This window comes from Phragmites australis, chromosome 23 (assembly GCF_958298935.1).
Source record: "Phragmites australis chromosome 23, lpPhrAust1.1, whole genome shotgun sequence".
Taxonomy (NCBI): Eukaryota; Viridiplantae; Streptophyta; class Magnoliopsida; order Poales; family Poaceae; genus Phragmites; species Phragmites australis.
The window spans coordinates 22,364,633-22,386,449 of NC_084943.1; the positions used below are offsets into that span (position 1 = coordinate 22,364,633).

Consider the following 21,817-nt stretch of genomic DNA (forward strand, 5'->3'; position numbering starts at 1 on the left):
AGATTGTTTTGTATCGAATATAAGATGAATAAAAATAACAAAGTAACGTAGCATATTTACAGAATACATCTATGATTCTTTGTAGACTATATCCTTAATTAATGTGCAGATCGAATTAAAGCTCACATCATTTCTCAGCGTAGCAAGTATTATAAAATTACTCTTAGTGATTATTCGTGATATGACGACGTAGAGTTGACATTGGAAGAAAACCGGATTAGGAGTATACCCCGAGGGGACGATTTGACCCTGTGCTTTTATTGAGTATTGCAGTAAACTAACTCGTGATTAATCAATTACCACCAGTTCTTTGGTAAACCTCTACTATTTAGACAACATCGAACAGAATGAGTAGTTTCCCTATGTTTGTGCAAACATATCGAGACAAATAATGCTCAAATTTCATAATCTAACTGCAGAGGCTCATAGCAATGCCTTCTTCTCAATGTCTATCTATAAAGGATCCTGGAAATCAAATCAACAAAATCAACAGATAGAAAAGTACCAGTCAATATTCGGGTGCACGCTTTGGGATTTTGAGATAATCCATATTCTTCACACCATAATCCCACAAGAAAGATGTGTGATGAACCCAACGATCTTTCGTTATTGACTGAGCTTTGCCACCAAACTTACGATGATTAAATGCATAGTCTGCAAAAAAAAAAAGGAAAGTAAAGGAGATGAATAAGTTAAGCTCTTTGGAAAAAGATGCAGATCATGGACATTTCTAATAATCAGCATCCCTATATACTCAGGATAAATGCTGGTGCTGAGTTAATATTCTAACAAGCTAAACCGAATTTCAAAATAGATAGATCAAATCAGGGATAGCAACACCTGTCTACTTTAACGTATCCAATAAAAAGCTGCATTTCTCTATCCTACAAGTGACAATCGCAATCATTTAGGGAATCCTTCAAAGAAGTATTGGAGCACACTGCATTTACGATACACATGATGATTGATATTCATACTTGGGAACTATAAACATTAAGCCGGAAAACGATGAAATTTGGTGATGCTTTGGCATACCATTCTCGCGCAGATGAAAATCGCCAAATCCATTGAACACTTCGCTATAGAACTGGCCAGTCCATGACATGATGTCCCGCGGAAAAGGCTGCAGGAGCCGCTCCTCCAGGTGCAGCTGCCGCAGGGTCGGCGCGCCGGTCATGGTGACCAGCCTCATGAGAGGGCGTGCCGCGCCGTGCGCTCCGACCGACCTGGCAGCATATCCATCCTAGAACCTTCACAGCGACCGGCGGGCCTCACAGGCGCATTTTGTCGAACACGCCGCGTGCGGCGGGGCGCCCTCCTCCCGAATGCCGAACGCGCCGCGCCTGCGAGCTTAACGAGTTAACAGAGAGAGGCAGAGGGGCATACGAGACGGCTAAGGCTGCCTCGGCGTCGCCAAGCCGCTCGTTGCGCTTCGAGTGGTCGTCGATTCTTGCTACCTTATCCGGTGGACGGGGGAGCAGAAGGCCGCACGGAGGAGCGGGCGGAGGGCCGCCCTCAGACTCGGGTGCTGCGACGGCGGGAGGAGGGCAGCGGCATCGGGATTGTGGGGCCCATCTGTCAGGATTTGGGGGGCAGATCATGAAAAGAAAATACTATGTGCTTGTTAATACTATGTTTATTTTCATTTACTTGTCTATAATTTTTTACTATAGTAATTTAAATTTTATATTTTTTTAAAAAGTTTATTAGTATCTAAAAATTTTTACCACTAGATTCGTAGTTAAATGTATTTAAAATGTACTTTATTAATATTGTATATTTTAAATATTTATATTTTTTTGAAAATAATAAAAAGTTAAAGTTACTATATTAAAAAACTGGTGACAAGTAAAAAAACCGAAGATAATAGTAGAGATATTTATGAAAAAAAAGTATCAATCAGGAGCAACAGCAACAGCATAATGCTCCGGTGATCAGTATGTGCATGCGTAGACGTATGCAGTGATCAGGCAGAGAGGAGAATACATAATTTGACTAGTTTAAGTAATCAAGTTTGTTGGAGTAAATTAGTACAATTAAAGCAATCGTACACTAGAGTCATCATGCACAGTACAAATAAAGAGCACTGAGCCTGAAAGAACACGAGTGGATGGTGCGTTGACTGTCCTAAGAACGCCAATAGGGGACGTCTAGCTGTGACACGCGTCCTAGGCGGCCAAGTGACACGTCGCAGCAGCGGCGGTTGCTGCTGCGAGTCCCAACAGCACAGCACTTGTGCGTCGGAGTTAGTGCACTGCCAAAAGGACAGAGATCGAGAGAGCTCCGAGTACTTGGAAGTTGTATACTACTGTTGCTCGGAGTTACGGTTTTTAATCTTTGATATATAAAATAAGATTGTAATAAATTATTTCATATATGATATATTATTTCTCTTAATTTCTTCGATATTTATCAATAGCATATAAGTCATCAATCCACCACAGTCGTTAAATTAAAACTTTACCTTTTAATAACCTTTAACACTCTATTAAAACACTATCTTAAAAACCTAAAATAACATCTATTTAAATATAAATGAATTTTTAAAATAATATCTATTTAAAAATAGACGTAGTAGTTACGAGGAAAAACGAGAGCTGCACTTCGCTACTGTTGCTCTGCAGACTGCAGGTTCATGAGCCTCTCGTTTCATGTCTAGTTAAATCAGAGCCCGTGTGCAGCTTCTGTCCAAGCAAAGGTCACGCTATAATCAGTTACTTATACACACATGCGTGACACATGCATGTGGCCGCCGGGTGTACTATAGCTCTGTGTTTGTGTGATCAAGGAGGAACCTTTTGCCTTTTCTATTGAATGTTCGACAGTTCGTATTTTCCGTAAATATTTATGTAAATAGCTAGAATAATTAGATATGATTAAAGTACTTTTGATTACAAATCTAGTGATACTTTCTTTGTTTTACTTAACTAAATATTTGAATGTATTGGTAGTCAAAGTTTTAATAGTAAAATATAAAAGTAACAATTATTTATAAATGATGGAATAAATAAAAAAATAAATATCTAAATTTGCGTCAAAAAGACTACGTGTCGATCATCGCATGGCTAGTGCTAGAAAAGATGACCGAAACACATGCAGATCAAGGAGGAGCAATGAACATGTGGCCTGCTTCATTGCACAACTTCTACTACCTCTTTGATATGGCATGTCTTCTCCAACGCTCGCAGCCACCAGTTTCATCCAAGCTGAGACAGCTTTTTCCTAACCAGGGCAGGCACACCGGATTGCAGAAAGTTGCTTGCTAGCTACAACAATGATTCGATCCTTGAGTAGTATATACTATACGACTTCGTTCTCGATGCATGTATGGAGATCACATATAGTATTAAGCAATGTGCAACACAAATGAGTCATGTCCGACCAAACACATGCACTTATTGTTGGTATGGTGATGTCGCGCTAACTATTTTGACCATGGCAAGCATGGACTGGACCGTTCGTTCGAACTCTCAGCCCAGTTTCATTTGGGCCCACTATTAACCCATGGTTATATATGGGCTGGGCTGGTCCGGACCGGAGCCCATTTTCAGGGTCGCCTAAACACAGAGCCCACCTCCTCCCCCTCGCTCTGCTCTCTCACAGTCTCGCTCGCTCGTCGCCGCCGCCGCCGCCGCCCCGCCGTCTCGCACCTCCAGCTCAACAAGGTGAGTGAAATCTTCGTACTTGTTCCCTGCGATACAGCCCGCTCAAGCCGGCTTGTTGCGAGAGAGGGTTTTAGGGCTCCGTACTCGGCTCGGTAGGGTTCTTCTCGCTGTTGTTCCTGTTCCTGTTGGTTGGCGATTTCGCTTAGATGCATGCGTACGCATGGGCACTGCGCAGCTGTATTGATCTCTCGGTTTCTCTCCGCATCCGAGGCCTACTTGGTTCGTCTCTGCCTCTGCGTTCATAAGGATTAGGGAGATTTGTTTCGGCTTTATTACAATTGGATCCCTAGAGTGTCTTATTTCCTGTGCAATGGATGCTGTGTATGACCTGATGTGTTTTGCTTGATTGTACTGGTCTTGTGCAGTTGTGCGAGGTACTTGCTGTGCTGAGTTTAACGCGTCTCTGCTCCTGTTTTTCGCTGCAGGAAAGTGAAGAGCAGCATAGCGAGAAATGGCAGCGTTCCTGAGGTCAAAATGTTCATCGGGTATTAGTTTGACCGCCTCAGAGTTTTCAATTGTACAATGAGGGCATATCACACATTACCTGCCTTCAGATAGTAAAAATGATCTGTTTGTATGATCTTAGATTTAAATAACAGGCTTCTCGTATTATTTGATATCTGTCTTGTCTTTCTATGAAAATCAAACTTGCTAATGTGCAGCTGTGGCTGATGCCATTGCTACGAGGAAAAAGCGTGGCATTGCATATCTTTAAACTTGGAGAAAAAATCATTATTCATGACTGCCAGTGCAAATTCAGTTCAAGTTTTGTCAGTGTTTTGTGTTTGATTAATTCCCTGAAAGTCTGTAACCAGCTACTGTAGCTATTATGGATGTGATCTGGTGGTGAATCATGATGAAGTCCATCGCTGATTCTATGCAGATGCAACTGATGCATAGCCATAAGAAATTGATATCTTAGACCTTAGAAATTCATATCTAATCCAAAACATGGAAATGCTTCTTGATATATACAGTTGGACGTACTTTGATGGGAAACCTGGGAAATAATTTGTTCGGAGCTGTCAGCTCGTCTGTTGAGGCAGCTACAAGACCTTCTCATTGTGATGCTATCAGCCAGGTAAGCTGGCTCTTTCATGGAGAAACATTTTATTGGTCAGCATATCAATGTGTTCTCTCTTTTAAGCCATATGGCAACTTGCAATGATAGTCTTGGTGTGATTAATGAACAATTGTCTGCATTTCATTTTTCCCATGATATCCATCATCCAGTATTTTATTTAATTATCAGCAACCTTGCTTCATACATTTGAATACTTGAATATCTTTTGTTAATACCTGAGCCTTTTTCAGTAGCCTTAATTTGCCATTATAAGCTGTGGCGGTAGGATTACAGTTAGATCCTTTGGCAGATTGAATTCCTATGACAAACTGTATTCCTTTACATGGCACTCTTTAGATACTCTTCATGAGCATGTTTGATCGACCAGTTTTACAGTTTGATGAAACCAGCTAAGTATTGAGATGAGTTTCTGAAAAAAATAAGTATGGTGTGAAGCTAACACCTAACAAGATAATTACTGGAATATAAAGTTCTCTTAAAATGCTTGTGTATTTCAGTGTGGATGTTTTCCAAGAAAATGAGTGTTTACATAAGTTCTTATTCCTTTTTTTAGCAAATCAGAACATTCATCCAGATGAGAACCAACCTCAAGGTAGTGGATAACTCTGGAGCGAAGCGGGTTATGTGTATTCAGGCCTTGAGGGGGAAGAAAGGAGCAAGGCTTGGGGACACGATTATCGGATCCGTCAAGGAAGCACAACCTCGTGGTAAGGTCAAGAAAGGAGATGTAGTCTATGGAGTGGTTGTACGTGCTGCTATGAAGAGAGGGCGCAACGATGGCAGCGAGATCCAGTTTGATGACAATGCAATTGTCCTTGTAAACAACAAAGGCGAGCTGATTGGCACTCGTGTCTTTGGTCCTGTGCCCCATGAGCTCAGGAAAAAGAAGCATCTCAAGATCCTGGCATTGGCTGAGCACATCGTTTGAGATCCTGGCATTAGTTCTGCAGAGTGAAATGAGTATGGTGTTTCCCTTTAAAAATGTTATGGGATGTTTTGGTTCTCTCTTGATGCTAGTGCATTTCACCGGTTTAGCCATTTCGGTTTTCAATAATGTACCCTGAGAAGAGAATACGAACCATATGAATTGGATCCTGAGAAAACACATTTTGGACTTCCATGTAACATGAATCGTATTGCTCAGGTTCTTTCTTGTACCATGGATTAGCATGAGCTGCTTGTATATTGTCATCACAAAGCGTTCAGTTCATAATTTCACATGAACTGGATCATGTGAGGGGCAGTCATTTAAGAGTTGCACAAATTTTAAATCGGTAGCCAAGATTGATCTATTTATTTCTTGTTGCCTTGTGGCAGAAATATTTCCATGCAAATCTTCCCCTGCACATGAGATGTGAGCTATTGGCCTTGCTCTTGATCCTGATCTGAAGGCATGCAGAGTTTCATCGTACAATGCTAGCTATCTCTGGCCTGGTCAGAGTTAGGCCATGCATCCTAAGATTAAGCAGAGCCAGAGGAGAGATGCACACTGGCAATGGCGTAATGCTAATGCATGCTCGCCTCGTTTCTCTTCTCTTGTCAAACTGCACCTGACAAAGCACAAGAAGCGCATCAGATTCCAGTTCTGAAGGGACTTGGCGACGATGGACGCAGACGCGCCGCTGCTGGAGGTGTCCGCGCGGGCAGCGGACGGGCGGCGGTCCAAGCCGTGGAGCCGGAGCGGCAGCGGCAGCGGCAGCGGCAGTATCGAGTACACGAGCCTCCGCGACGTGCTTGAAGAGGAGGGAGGCGACCGGGAGCGTCAGCACCGCTGACGCGGCGGCGGGAGCTGAGGCGAGAGTACTCGTGCCACGACTTCGACGCGTCCAACATCGGCGTCCGCAACCAGCTGCTGAAGCACGCGGCGTCGGCGTACCTGCAGTCGGCCGTCGTCGTGGCGGCCGGGCGCGACCAGAGCTGCTGCCAGGCGCAGCTCCGCCGAGCTCTGCGCCGCGTTCGTCAGCGGTAACCGATCGACCAGCTGCGGCATAACAGGCCACATCTTTTCTTGCAGCTGAAATCCATTCGCACGAAAAAGAAAAGAACCCAAGAGGAAATTAAATTCAGTAGCATATAATCCTGCCGACTAGCATTGATCGGATTCTTCCGTGCGTGTTGGTGGTGTTGTTTTTGGAACGCATGGTCACCGGCTGATCGAGGGGAGCTGTAGCGCTCCTTGATCGTTTTGTGTCAGCAGCGCTGTTCCCGACTTCGGGGATGACAACGCCAGGATCTTGATGTTGGGATCCCATGGCCCTCATCTTGCCTGGAATCTTGTGAAAATGGTCATAGGTCTCCAGAGCGGCACCAGATCGGTGTTATTTTCATAAGATTCCAGCGCTAGATCAGGGTTATGGATCTCAACACCAAGATCCTTTTCGCTGAGATGAAAAGTATGAAACAACCGCTCGAGAAGCAACCGGTCCACACAGATCTGACACAAGAAGGTCGCATCAAGCAATTTGAACAACATCTGGTGTCCATGGGCATCTAGAAGCCGCAGATGCAAGTCGCGATGGACGATCTCAAGATGGAGATTAGTGTACTATGCAAGCACATAGATCATGTGCTTCTAGAGCATCCTTCACCGTCACGAGGTTTTCTCAGGGTTTTATCGTTTCAGTAGTCACACCTCAGGATTTCATTAGTATAACAGCAAAATCCCGAAACTGAATTTTCCTATATTTGACGGCACTAATCCCAAGCTATGGAAATCACGCAGTGAGGACTATTTCGATCTGTATAACGTACTGGTTGCCTTTGTGGTCTTGCCTTTGTGGAAGTACTGGTTGCTTTGAGATATGGTCGATGAGGCTTATGAGGAATTGTCTGTTGAGAATTGCTATCGAGATTAAGATGTGGATTGAGGTTAGAGGTTGTAGATAGGAGTTTAGAAACATCGCGCATTTCATCGGGCTCCTACGAGATTGTTGCTAGTGAACTACCGTGTAGCTAGACTCTCTCTCTACTTTCTTACATCACCTGAGGCTGAAGCCGATGATGAGTGACCATACATTCTAAGGTTGTTTAGCCGATGATGATCCAAGAATAAACAGTCTAAAAGGCTCATGCTAGATTGTTATCCTATTTCCTGTTTTACTTCTAATACTTACTTTGCTTAGTCTGTGCTTGTGACTACAGCTTTGCAGACTCGAAAACGATCTGAATCTGACGACTATCAGTTTAGCTTAATCGAAGGTTGCTCGAGAGACGGACGTAATTAACCGGAGGCTTTGTGAGGCCACGGGAACCAGAACAAACGATCGCCGAAAGACTCAGTCAGGTAGCATATGCATATGTGTGTGAGTAATTATAATCTATAAAACTGTACTTTATGATTTTGATAATGAATGAACGAAGTTACGTGTTTTAATTACATTGTCTCATGTTTCTCTCATATACGTTTGCATACTGGCTTACCCACGATTAAATACATTCAGTGTTACATACAGCAATTCGAATACAACAGTGTATTTCAAATCCGCGAAACAGCAGCAATCTCACGATTCAGAAGCTCATATATGTGCGGCTCTTTTCGAAGCTGCGATCAATGGACAGGAAGCACCATACACAATGAAACTGCATGGGTACATTTAACATACTCCTATCCTGATTTTAATTGATTCGGGCAGTTCACATTCATTTTTAAGTACTCATGTGGCATCTAAATTACATGGAGTATCATCTGTGCTTAAACCACTTAGAGTTCATGTGGCTAATGGGGCCATTCTGCACCGCACATCTGAATTAGTTCAGACTGAGTGGTTTATTCAAGGATACCAATTCCATTCTACCTTTTAAATTCTACCATTACACAGCTATGATTTGATACTAGGTATAGATTGGTTAGAAGCTTTTTCACCCAAGAAAGTCCATTGGATCCTTAAATGGATGTATATATTATATAAAGGGTCATAACTGACATTACAAGGTGTGTTGCCTGAGCTACCAGAATGTACTCTTACTGAATTCTTTCATATTACTGAAGAGCTACATACAAAAGAAGATTCGGAAAATCCTCAACCAATACAACAGCTATTACATGAGTTCTCTTCAGCTTTTGAGAAACCTTCTAATCTACCCCCATAGTAGGGCTTATTAGCAATAAGGTTTGATGTGTGCAGATTTCTATCTAGCAGATTAGGGAGAATAATAGCCAATTAAAATAGTAATGATTGTAGTTATTAGCTGATTGACCTAGAGATTTTCAACTAGCAGATTAGGGAGAATAATAACCAATTAAAATATTAATGATTGTAGTTATTAACTGATTGATCCAGACCATATTATAGTGGTCAGCAGCGTATAAATAGAGAAGAAAACAGAAAAGGCAGTAAGTCATTACAGCACCAAAAAAAATACCACTGCTAGTGTACATGTATCTTAGGTGAGTTCTTAGACTAGCTGTAAGGCTGTAGGCCTTTCAAGGCTTATGATCACCTATTCCACTGATCTCAGATGCAAGACCTCTCAGATGCAAGACTTATCAATATTAGACCATACATATATGCTACTACTTTAAAAGATAAAATAGAAAGACAAGTCGTAAACTCATATTATTCAACCTAAGTACAAGTGACTTTTCTTCTCCCCGTCTTACTAAGTGAAAAATGAAGGATGGCTTTTGGTATTTTTTATTGATTACTAGTTAATGCCCGTGCGTTGCAACGGGACAACAACCAAGCATGGAGGGGTGATTTAGTCAAATGTCATGCGTTGCAACGGGAGAAAAAAAACATGGTTTCTTCGTAAAGGAATTGGGCATGTACACATACATCCTTCTATTATTTATTGAACTGAGTAACTTAGCATACCCATATGTGGAAAAGAAGTGCAAATATGTTAGCCGCAAACGACTGGCTCTAGAGTTGCACTATCAACTCAAGTATACGCCTCCCACTTTCAGAAACTCTAACAAAATGATTAGCAAGAATCTCGTAGAAGCACAGCCAACCATCTTCTCGTTCATCTACTGGAGCAATGTCATCGTCGTTCTTGCTCATAATCGCATCTGTTCAGATTATAATGCAATTATTTCTCATAAGATTGAATAAGCTGCACAGAAGTTGTGCTCTAAGATCTAAAACAACAAATTCAACAGTGAATGTGGCCCGAGTGATCTTAAATAATTTATCATAAGAGGAAGTAGCAACCTAAAAGAAAGGAATTATACAGTAACAAAACATTGTAGCTTATTGATCCAATGAAATCCCAAATGCAACAAATGTGTTACTTTTTCCCAAATGAAAGATCCATTAAATTTCTTCCAAATGTTCTGCTCATCCAATTCGACAATCATATTTATTTACTGATTAACATGTTCGTAGAAACCATGGTGCACACCGTCTGAGTTCAATCCTAGTAATTAGCATCACCTAAACATAGATAATGATACAGGGTGTCACTTTCTCAAGGAGGAGGAAATAGTGCATGCTGTACCAATATAAGAACATCAGAGAAGTGCAAAGGACTTACTAAAAAAGCTACATTTTATCATGCAATGAATCAATAATCTAGTGTGGTTATCTCAGTATAACAATATGGAAATCAGGAATTCACAATGAACTGGTACCATAACTTCTTGATAAATCAATTTGAAAATCAAAATGCAAGGGACTACAATTCAAGAAAGATCCAAAGAGGTAGTTCAAGCACCATCAACAAGCTGTTGCCTTTCATAATATTTTGGCAAAATGAAATCTAATACGGAACAGGAACAAGATAACCTATTTTGCCTGAATGAAATATATGAGACGCATAGAAAGATCATAGATAATTGACATTAGGTCAAAACATCTGTTCTATTAGTCCCTCTTAACTCTCATGTGACCATACTTGCAAGCACATAGAACTTGTGCTCTAGCTAAAAATTTAACTTACTTTGGTGCACTGCATGGCAAAGTTCCATCAAGTAGCTAGCCCAAATGCACTTGCATGCGGCCTTACAAATCCAATTTGAATGTTTGGATCCGAGTCACCATAGATCCGGTCGCCGTGGTAGGGCAACTCGCCGTAGTGGAGGAGCACACAAATTAGATGGAAGGATAACCTTGAAATCACCAATCACAAAGTTAAAAAAAAATCAACAAATTGATATTATGTAAATTTATGTCCACATAATAGAAGGAAAGAGTGAAGAATTTCACGTGCACTAATGAAGCCATGTAAGGAAAGAGCACTAATCAAGCCGTGTAATGAACCGTGAAATCACCAATCACCTAGGATCGTGGCCATATTTTTTTCGGGGGATTATAACAAAAAAGAGCACTAATCAAGCCATGGAAGGCTCGATCAACAACAACAATAATCCTCGATACTTCCAGGATGACATGAAGCATATGCAAAAGCTATGAACTTCGCAGTCAGGAATTACCTTGAAGATGCCAAAAAACAATGCAATGTCTGGATTAAGAGCCTCAACAGGAAATCTTGTAAGCATCCAATTTTAAGAATAAAAAATGTTCCTGATAAAAGCAAAAATGTACACTACATGAGATTCTAGACCTGGTACAGACCACTCAGTACGCTTGTGTCTAGTTTTTGGGATAGCATAGAAGACCTCTGTTCAATTAATTCAAAGCTAGCTAAAGCGAGATGTGGTAAATTTGCACTCAAACTATACGAATAGAGACCAACATAGTCACTAAGCCCAACTGATGCTGCCAAGCTAATTTTGCATTTGGTTGATACATTTCATTTCCCTGCAACAGCCTTGCTCCATCTCTAAGTTAATTTTTACAGGATAAGTCAATCCTGATGAAGCTAAGCACATAAGGACATGAAAAAAATTACAACAAATTCACATCTTTCATCAGTTAATTGAAGGACTATCTAAACACGAGTGAACCCACCTGGCTGGGATCCGAGCACGGAGGAACATAAGCAAAAATGTGTTATATTAGCTAGAACGATTGTTTAAGAAAAGTGTTAGTTAAAAGACCACGAATCTCCACTAATTATGGTACATTTGTTACATTTCACAACAACTACCAAGGCTGCAATTGATATCAAGGAAGCTAGGTAAGACCAGAATGACCTCATGAATTAATGATGTTTGGATGGATGGGAAATAAGTATAAATCGGTAAACAAATAGAAAACATGAATATCCAACATGCAGTTCAGAACGTTAGAGAGGGACAGAGAGCACGACAACAATTTTGGTGGTGGGTTGAACAGACTGCAGCACAGGGGGGGGGGGGATCAATGCAATCCTGCAACAGAACAAGAGGAAATGGATAATAACTGACCACCAAAACACACAGGATTACATATCGGGGGTGGTTGGGTGAAGGGTTTGGGGCAAACCTGATCTTGATTTCTTCTTAAGGAGGCGGCCGGCCAACGATGGACAAAGCAGTCACATGGTTGCTCAATGTGTCAGTGTCCAACGGAGCACCCCCGGACGGGCACTCCTCTCTGAGTCATCATCTGATGGGTGCTCACTGAGTGTTTGAGAGGCAGCAATCCAATGAGAGGGCAAAGCGATTTACCTGAATACAGATGAAATGAATACAATCGAAACGAAGATGGAATGAATCCAAGGAACCATAGAAACCCATGTCGTGTCATATGAAGATGGCGGTAGTTCAGGTCCCTGGAGCTGCTTCCTTATTCTAGCCTCCAGTTCCTTCCTATGCTGCATTTGATTATGTTATTTAACTGAACCCCACAGCAAATTGCACCAATATGATAATAAAAAATGAGGCTCATACTATGTTTTGCGAGCTTGCATTTTCTGCTACCAACCTCTTCTCAGCATATGCTATTTGAAATAAAGAAACGGGTGTCAGGCATCAATCATGACATCACCTGTGGAAAATTACTCGGCATACACAAATCAAGTAAAAACTTGCATTCTACAAGTACGTGCCAGAGAGTGTGCAAGGGGGAAAATCCTCCTTTGAATAAAATGCAGTCGTGAAGGGAGACAGAAACTACGTCAAATTTCTCCCTTTTTTTCCTACTGATGTTACGCAGTAGTATCGCCATTTCTCCACTCAGCAGGATGCCATTTGCATTGTGTTTATACACTGACAGCGAACAGAACCAAGAAGAAGACGCCGGCGTACCTCTATTGAACCCAAGACGAGACGCTCTGCTCGATCACGACGGAATCACCCCGCGAGGTGAGCAGCAGCTGGTAGGGGCGGTCTTAACATGGGGCATCGGGTTCAGTTAAACCCCCTGATGAAAAACTTTGGGTACCAATTCCTGTGGTGTCAACTGAGATTGATTTTGCACTCCAAAGAAGAAGAACCTAACCGAACCATGGATGAATGGATCGCAGGATTGCATTAGTAAGGTACCACACGCAATCTCAGGGAGAACCGGAGAAAAAGGTTCCCGCAGAACAAAAACTAACTTTTAGAACAATCTATCATAGCAAGCTAGGGTTTTACTTACCAGCAAAAGATGAAATCACCACTCGAGGAGAGAAGGATTCAGTGGGAGGAGGCCTGGCTTGCTGCGTCCGGTCGCCGGCGGTGAGGCGCAACAAACATATTGAGAGGAAGGATGGAACAAGTCAGGGACTGTGTCAGGAAGAATTTGAGGAGAAATCAGCGAAGAAATAGGGAAAAAAGAAGAATGTGCGAATGCTTGAAATCTTGGGGGAGAAATCAGAGAAGCGATCTGCAATAGGGAAAGATGAAGGGATCTGGTGTTGGGTCGCCCTCGCCAGGGAAGGACTCACGTGGATGGGCCAGTGACAAGAGGCGCGTCGTCGTCCACCGGATTGGACGGTAGGGTCGTGCCCGCCGGTGCACGAGGAAGGGCCAGCTATGGGAGGCGCGTCGTCGTCCGCTGGATTGTGCGCATCACCGCTGGACTCCTAACGGATTTGCGCTGCCGGCATGCTCGGTGCGGGATCTAGGGTTTGGGGCGTCATCGCGGAAGGTCGACGGCTCCCATTCCTCGTCGCCGGTGGAGGTTTGGCTCCGCTCGTCACCTCCTCGGTGGGGGCCTAACCCGCTGTGGGCGCGCAAGGGTTGGGTTCGGGGGGCGCTTGATCCGGTGGCGCGGCAGGCAGGGGCGGCGAATCAGCGGCGATAGCGCGAGAGCGAGGAAGAGGCGAGGCGGAGAAGGAGAACGTGGCTGCGGCGGGCAGGCGGGGGGGGGGGGGGGGGCGGGGAAGAGGAATCGCAGGAGGCAGAGGAATATTCGGCGGACGGAACACGTCTTACTTCTTTTTTAAGTAGGAGAGATAGACATATATATGGTTCTTGGTATTTTTTACTATTATTATAGACAGATATATGCTTTAACAATCAAGGGGAAATTTCCACTACCGGTCATAGATGAGTTGATTAGTGGTGTTTTTGTTGTCGTCGTCTCTTGCGTCTGTTGTGAAATCTTGTGAGCTTGCAGTTGATGCAGCAGCTGTATCTTGGAATTGCTTTGCGGGAGGCCTGCCTTCGGTGCTCTCCGTCCTTGGAATCAGCTTTCCCCTTCCCTTCCCTTCCGTCGCCGGCGATGGGACACTGACAGCGGGGCCAGGCAGGTGGAGAGGAGGGGAGGGGAGGCCACGCACGCGTTTCGAATTCATTCGAACCCAACCAACGGTCGTCTCCTGCTTTCTTTCCTTTTCTCGCTTCGCCCGCCCTGCTAATCTCTCTCTCTCTCTCTCTCTCTCTCTCTCTCTCTCTCTCTCTCTCTCTAACCCTCTAACCCTCCGCCGATCGCGATCCATTCCTCCGCCGCTTTCGCTTTCCCTCCGCCTCAAATTCGAACCAACCCCTCACCGCGGGCCGCCGTCACGGGGGATTCCTTATCAGTCGTCACGCCACCACGCGCGGCATCCCTCTCCCTCCCGCTCCACGGATTCCTTGGATTCACCGGCTCGCCGCACGATGGAAAAGGAGGAGAGGAGCGGCAGCCGGGACCGGGACCGCGTGGGTGCGTGCTCTGCCAGGAAGACAGTGAAGTTGTCCGAGACACGCCACTTCATCCCCTACGGCGGCGCCAGCGAGGGTACGTGACGCCTCTCTCTCTCTCTCTCTCTCTCTCTCCCCGCGCAGATCTCGATCGCTTGCCTCCTCCTGATTGCTCTCGATCCGCTGGCTCTAGTTCGTGTGATACGAGGAGAATTTTGAACGGATTTTTGTTACCGCTGATCGGGGGATTCAGCAGGGGGCTCCTCAGACTCCGTGGAAGCATCGGCGGTGGTGATGCCAAAGGCGGCGGATCAGGCGCTCGACCCCGCCAGCAGCGCGGCCTCGTCGTCATCCGGCGTCCCGTGCGAGGGGACGCTGCAGGACACGCCGGACTACATCCGGAGGAGCGCCGCGCGCCACAGGATCGCGGCCGTCGAGCTCTTCTCCGTCTCCGTGCCCTCGCCACCGCCGGCGACAGCAGAAGGCAGCGTCGGTGAGGTGGCTGGTGAGGAAGGCGGCGTGGTGGATCCAAACGGGCAAGAAAGGCTGCACGCACAAGAGGTGGTACATAGCTCCAAAACAACTCGAAGAAATTGGATAATGTGGCTGTTTTGTTCTTGCTGCGCGTGAAGAAAGATGATGTTGTGTTATCTGCAGGGCAAATCCGATTGTTGTGGCCAGCTGAAGCAGGATTACGGTTTGCTTCTGCGGGAGAAGGAAGAGTGTAGGAGGCTTCTGGAGGACCTGATGAGGGAGAACGAGCTCAAGACCCGGGAGTGCCGTGAAGCCCAGGAGTCGCTCCATGATCTGCAGATGGAGCTGATGAGGAAGTCAATGCACGTTGGCTCGTTAGGTGAGAGCTTGTGATAAAATCCACTGTGGCTGCTCAATGTTTACTTGCAGCAGCATATTAAGTTCAGTTGTGATTGGGGAAACAGAATTCGAGGCATGCTGCTAAATTCTAGGAAATTGATAATTCTGTAAACAAGCACAGTAGCACAATCTCACTTTACTAAGTGGCATGCTTGCTGATTGGCATTAAGAGTGCATGTTTAGGCTTTCTTGTCCTGTCCGGAGTGCTTTGTGAAATTTTTATTGTTCGTGCAGCCTCTGCAGTTGAAGGGCAAGTGAAGGAGAAGAGTCGATTGTGTCAATTACTGAAAGAATTGAGTGAGAAATTTAAGGTATTCAGCTAAAAGAACACATTTTTTACACGCTACAAACAACCACCAATACGTTGGCTTGAAGTCATGTATTGTTGGAATTTTTCATTTGAAAATAAATTAAAATTTCCGATTTTGAGGATTTCCTTTTCCTGGCAATCTGCTTCCAACATGTATGATCTGATGCTTATTACAATCATCTGCAGGTATTGAAGTCACAGCACCAGAATTTACGACAAGAATCATTAGAATACAAAAATTGTGTATTGGATGCTACACAAATGTCCGCAGCAATTCAGCAATATGGTATGTTTGTGGTGGTCAAGCTCTGAACCATTCACATTCTTCAGTTTTTTTGGGGGTCCTTGCTTCCTAGAAATGACCATAAACACGATATATCCATTCAAACAGTGAATCAATATGCAACTTTAGAACGTGAGTTTAAAGACCTCAAAGAAAAGTTGAGTGAGGAGGCAAAGGAACGCAAAGATCTGTACAACAAGCTTATAGAGCTAAAGGGTTAGTTTTTTTATTCTGTTTTCATTTTACACATTTTTACTGCGAGGTATGGTGGCGATAAAACTAACAGTGACTTGCATACTGCTCAGGTAATATAAGAGTGTTTTGCCGGTGCCGGCCACTAAATGCAGAAGAAATAGCAGAAGGAGCTTCCACAGCAATTGATTTTGAGTCGGCAAAAGATGGAGAGCTCATTGTTAGAGGTCATGTATCTTCCAAAAAAATATTCAAATTTGATTCTGTCTTCAGCACTGAAGATGACCAAGGTAACTCACTTCATAAATGCAGTTACTCAACTTACATCTTTGCTCATGCTTATAACAATGTATCTTATTCAATTATATACAGAAAAAGTGTTTGAGAAAACTGCACCATTTGCAACTTCGGTGTTGGATGGATTCAATGTTTGCATCTTCGCTTATGGACAGACCGGCACTGGTAAAACATTTACGATGGAAGGGATTGAAGGTGCTCGAGGGGTTAACTACAGAACTTTAGAGGAACTCTTTCGAATAATCAAAGAAAGAGAGGGCATTTTCCAATATGAGGTTACCGTCAGTGTTTTGGAGGTGTACAACGAGCAGATTCATGACTTGCTCCTGACAGGGTCTCAACCAGGCGCAACAACAAAAAGGTATGATAATAATGACTTATTGTATCAACAATCTAAAAAGCCTAGTGTGACATGCTACCTTGTTCCACAGGCTAGAAGTGAGACAAGTTGCAGAAGGGGTTCATCATGTGCCCGGACTTGTTGAAGCACGGGTAACTAACATGAATGAGGCTTGGGAGGTCCTGCAAACAGGAAGCAAAGCCAGAGTTGTTGGTTCCACAAATGCTAACGAGCACAGCAGTCGATCACACTGGTTGGTGCCTTTGTCCCAAAGATTTTTGTCCTCTTCTGTGAAGTTCTAGATTGCAAAATCCTATCCTAACTAATTTTGCATTTCAGTATACACTGTGTGATGGTCAAAGGAGAAAACTTGATGAATGGAGAATGCACAAAGAGCAAATTATGGCTAATTGACCTAGCCGGGAGTGAGCGGGTAGCAAAGACGGATGCACAAGGAGAAAGGCTGAAAGAAGCGCAGAATATTAACAAATCACTTTCTGCGCTTGGTGACGTCATATCTGCTCTTGCAACGAAGACACAACATATACCCTTCAGGTTTTTAAATTCCAGACCTTAAGTACACTGGTGGTTATATGAATCCACAAACATATAATTGTTTTTTCAAATTGACAGGAATTCAAAGCTTACCCACTTGCTGCAAGACTCACTAAGTATGTAGCCCTTTTCTTTCTTAGGATGGTAGAATCTTATACTTTTCTTTAGTTTTAGAATTCAGTGTGTAAGCAATGCAGGTGGGGACTCCAAGACTTTGATGTTTGTTCAAATCAGCCCTAATGAGAGTGACGTGGGTGAAACTCTTTGCTCGTTGAACTTCGCGAGCAGAGTGAGAGGAATTGAGCTTGGACAAGCAAGGAAGCAAGTTGATGTCGGAGAACTATCAAGATATAAGCTTATGGTACAGTAATACTCTGCTACTATATGTTAGCTAAGCTGTTAAATCTATCAAATGTTACAACATACTGCTGCTTCTGCTAGGTTGGGAGAGCCAAACAGGATAACAAGAACAAAGATGCTCAGATTAAGAGCATGGAAGAAACAATCCAATCACTTGAAGCGAAGAACAAGGCCAAAGACCTGCTCACTGTGAATCTCCAAGAAAAGGTACATCATGCATCTTTATCTCATTGCTGCCCATCAACTTCTCTTGTTTGCTCATTTCTGCCATCAACTTCTTTTATTTGCTTTCTTCATTTTGCTGTATATAACTGAACCGAGAACAATATGTTGCTGCACACTGTTATGAGTGTGAATAAGGAATTAACATGTTTATCATTATTTTTTACTGTTTCCAGATCAAAGAGTTGGAATCTCAGCTGCTAGTTGAAAGAAAGATAGCACGGCAGCATGTTGATAACAAAATCGCCCAAGATCATCTGCAGAAGCAGCACGGCATGAAAGAAGGGAACTCGTACCTGAGGAGCCCAATGGCAGAGAGGAGCCTCAATTCCACAGCAGAGAAACCAGCGGCACCAAAAGACTTCGGGATAGCAAAGCAGATGTTTTCTGACAGCAACACAGACACTTACAGCTTCAAGCTGCTTATGTCTCTAGGGGAGGAGAAGGAGAACAGCCCTGAAGCCTCGCAGCTGCTGCTGCCGACAAAAGCAAGACGCGTCTCCATGTGCAACGGTGGAGCTTACCAGCAGTCGGTGAACCCGGCTTCCCGTCGGACCTCACTGATACCTCTTCCACGGCGCAATTCGCTGATGCCACTGCCCACAGCCAAGCCTGCAGCAGCAGCAGCAGCACTACCACCCCTTGACAAGATCACAGAGCACTCCTCACCACCGCTGTGCTCTCCTCCGGTTGTCTCCAACGACAAGGGCAGCCGGAGCAAGAGGATCAACAGCATCCTGCGGCGAAGCCTGCAGAAGAAAGTGGTCATCAGGCCGCCAATAGGGGCACAGACAGGTAGGAAAGCCGGTGCCGCTGCGGCTGCCCAGGGGATTGACACCGCGCGCAGGATGGCACGGCGAGCGCCGGTGAGTGGCACCCCTGGGCAGAGGGTGCTGCAGAACAGGGACAAGGAGAGGGGGTGGAACAACGGGACAAGCCTCAGGCACAACTTCTGAAGAAGAGACCGCATCAGGTCTGCTCTCTGCTGTGAGAGAAGTCTGTAGATTGGTAGCAAGTTTAGGTGTTTATAGGTTTGCGTGTGTTGAGTTCTCGCGTATTGTGAGAGAACTCCGAATTTCTTACACTAGATTCATCGTGATTGATCTGACTGTCAGATGATCCGTCTACAAGTTGTTGCTGACTCCGATCTGGTTTGCGAATGCTTCGAATTCGTGTGTTAGGCTGTGAGCCACTTGACGAATCCCAGATATCCCAGTCTATCTAATGAACATGCTGATTTCTTGCTTTGACGGTATTGGACTTGGAGGTTGAACATCCATGATCGGATTCGATGACCCTTCTAACAGAAAACAAGGGAACAAATGATTCATTCATAAGCGCCCAGTTAATATTGGGAATGGGTCTCATTGCAAAACTTGCAGTACAATCAAATCACACAATCTCTCATAAGCCAAACTATGTTGATGTATAATCGACGACTATCATACAATTCAAATGCATCCAGCTTCAAGTCTTCTTTCAGGTTCCACCGTTCCAGTTCTCCAATACCTTCCAGGTCCAGTTCTCTAATACCAATCCATTATAGGACTAACCATTACAAAAACGGAAGCTCAGCCGCTCTTCAACAATTTGCTTCATCATTCGCTCTTCACTTGCATTCCTTAACTCCTACAAATCAACAAAGCCACATTATGTGCAGAAAATCAACCGAAAATTTGAGAAACAAGAATGTATTTCACAAGCGAATTAACACATAAGAGATCAAGCCAACAAACGACTATTACATGTAAAACAAAAGTTAGTTGAATACCCTTTGGATTACAGATATGGACCAAGCATTTTTTTAGGCACCGATCAAGCATACCATTGTGCTATTAAAAGGAGAAGAATTTATTGTCCTAAGAAGCACAATGAAAGACTAGCCTAATACATGTGAAACAGCTGCTTCTTAACAGATAAAAAAGATCCTCCATGATAAACTACATATTATTGACCTAAAGGAAAAATAATACAAGAAGACAGCCAGATTTCACATCCTTCTCGCAAAAGACAAGCAAAAGAGTACTGTTAACATAGTAGAAAGAGCAGCAGTGACCATAAATGAGGAAATTGACAATATGAAAATTCAGGTTTAGCATCATCCCAGAGATTATCTGTGTAACCAACTCAAGGCATGTTCATAGTTCATATGATTTGCTTATTTGCATCTTTTCGCTATTAACTTGTGATGGTAGTATAACAATCATTAGAGTACCAAGGTTTCCATGACTTACATTTCAATGATGTTCCAGCAAGACAAGTTAGCCTTGCTTTTGTGTTTGCCTCTGCTAATGGAGTAGGCTTTGCATTCCCAATCGTCCGAACATCCCATATCCTTATGACACCATCAGATGAAGCCGAAGCAATTAGATTGGAGAGCTCCGATCCATCATTCCGGTTATCAAAGACGACAACCCCTTTTACACGAGTTGCATGAGCACCGTCAATGCGTGAGGAGACCTTGCCGCTGGACAGATCCCAAGCAGTAATACCACGGTCCTCTCCTCCAGTGTAAAGGACTCCATTCTAATAAGTATACGGAAAACATGTGAGCAAAATGCAAAAGGTAACATGTACTTATATCTTTGTTCCTTAAAATCAGATTTCAGTGGAACTGTGGAAGGACAATAAAGTAATGGAGGTCAATCCAAGTGCTAAGACATGGAGCTCTGAGATGACTTCTGAGCCCAGAAGTCAGTTTAACACGTAACCAAAAAGCTGGTAGAAGTCGAATAAGCATACCACAAGATGATAAATTTCAACAATTTCTCAGACCTTGCACACTAATCTACTCCTAACCGTTAATCTTAAGCATTCTCATGAACAGATGAATGTGAGTTAATCTGGATGTGCAGGCAATGCTAGTAGAAGTAATACCTTTGCGGGCGCAAAGGCTAGCACCCTCTTGCCACAGTCCATCTCATGGATGATCCTGGCGTCCACGGAGTCATGCACGGTCACCTTCTCCTCGACGGCCATCACAAATCGATCACCTCCGGCACTATCCTCAGCATACGCAACCGCGGACGCGGGGCGCTCCAGGCGGCACGAGAAGCTGCGCCGTCCCCGGACGAGGTTGAGCATGGAGAGCGCCCCCGCGCGGCCGACGGCGAGCGCGACGCGCCCCGACGGGTGCACGGCGAGCCCCTCGGCCGCCTCGTGGCGCGGGAAGGCGCGGAGCGTGGCGAGGAGCGCGAAGCCGTCGGCGTCGTAGAGGTGGAGCGCGCCGTCGTCGCAGGCGGCGATGAGGTTGCGGGGGACGGGCCCGCGGGAGTAGAAGGCGAGCGCGGAGACGGCGGAGGAGGGGTCAAGGAGCGGGCCCAGGTCGGCGGCCGTGGGGAGGTCGTAGAGGCGGACGGAGTCGTCGGCGCCGCCCGAGGCGGCGAGCCCGGCCCGTGGGGCCGCGGCGACGCAGCGGACGGGGCCCGTGTGGGCCGGGTAGGAGAAGAGCGGCGCGAGGGATAGGGTTTCCGTCGATGCGGTGGAGGAGGCCGTTAGGGTTTTGAGGGAGAAGCCCCAGATGAAGCGCTCGTAGGAGCCGGCGACGAGAGCCATTTGGCGGCGTAGGCGGGGGTAGGGGAGAAAGCAAGTAAAGCGCCTTCGCGCCGCCGCCGGTGCAAGGGTTAGTGGAGGTAAGGAGGAGGAGGGGGAGGCCTTGGGCTGATGTGAGGCGGGCCTTCGCACGCGAGCTCATGGGCATTCTTCTGTTGGGAAACATGAAGTTTCCAACTGAATGTGGGCCTATTCTGATCTTTGAAATAT

General features: G+C 44.7%; 4 protein-coding genes across 4 annotated transcripts; 2 read left to right on the forward strand and 2 right to left on the reverse strand.

Moving 5' to 3' along the window:
* Positions 1–417: 417 nt before the first annotated feature.
* Positions 418–1,447, reverse strand: LOC133906741 (uncharacterized). The gene is made up of 2 exons (XM_062348727.1): positions 1,036–1,447; positions 418–654 (listed from the first exon to the last, which is right to left on the reverse strand). The coding sequence occupies exons 1-2, from the start codon at positions 1,190–1,192 to the stop codon at positions 509–511; spliced, it is 303 nt and encodes a 100-aa protein (XP_062204711.1). The 5' UTR covers positions 1,193–1,447; the 3' UTR covers positions 418–508.
* A 2,098-nt stretch (positions 1,448–3,545) lies between these two features.
* On the forward strand, positions 3,546–5,906 carry LOC133906768 (large ribosomal subunit protein uL14mz-like). The gene is made up of 4 exons (XM_062348770.1): positions 3,546–3,665; positions 4,091–4,150; positions 4,643–4,746; positions 5,303–5,906. The coding sequence occupies exons 2-4, from the start codon at positions 4,117–4,119 to the stop codon at positions 5,675–5,677; spliced, it is 513 nt and encodes a 170-aa protein (XP_062204754.1). The 5' UTR covers positions 3,546–3,665; positions 4,091–4,116; the 3' UTR covers positions 5,678–5,906.
* Positions 5,907–14,229: 8,323 nt separating this feature from the next.
* LOC133906778 (kinesin-like protein KIN-14R) lies at positions 14,230–19,137 on the forward strand. The gene is made up of 14 exons (XM_062348787.1): positions 14,230–14,720; positions 14,877–15,184; positions 15,281–15,476; positions 15,731–15,807; positions 15,993–16,092; positions 16,198–16,305; positions 16,395–16,571; positions 16,654–16,939; positions 17,010–17,171; positions 17,258–17,473; positions 17,552–17,589; positions 17,671–17,834; positions 17,915–18,040; positions 18,232–19,137. Exons 1-14 carry the CDS (start codon positions 14,600–14,602, stop codon positions 19,009–19,011), a joined length of 2,859 nt encoding a protein of 952 aa, XP_062204771.1. The 5' UTR covers positions 14,230–14,599; the 3' UTR covers positions 19,012–19,137.
* A 254-nt stretch (positions 19,138–19,391) lies between these two features.
* On the reverse strand, positions 19,392–21,723 carry LOC133906693 (uncharacterized). The gene is made up of 3 exons (XM_062348665.1): positions 20,933–21,723; positions 20,290–20,581; positions 19,392–19,684 (listed from the first exon to the last, which is right to left on the reverse strand). Coding segments are annotated over exons 1-3 (972 nt in total). The 5' UTR covers positions 21,611–21,723; the 3' UTR covers positions 19,392–19,682.
* Positions 21,724–21,817: the final 94 nt, after the last annotated feature.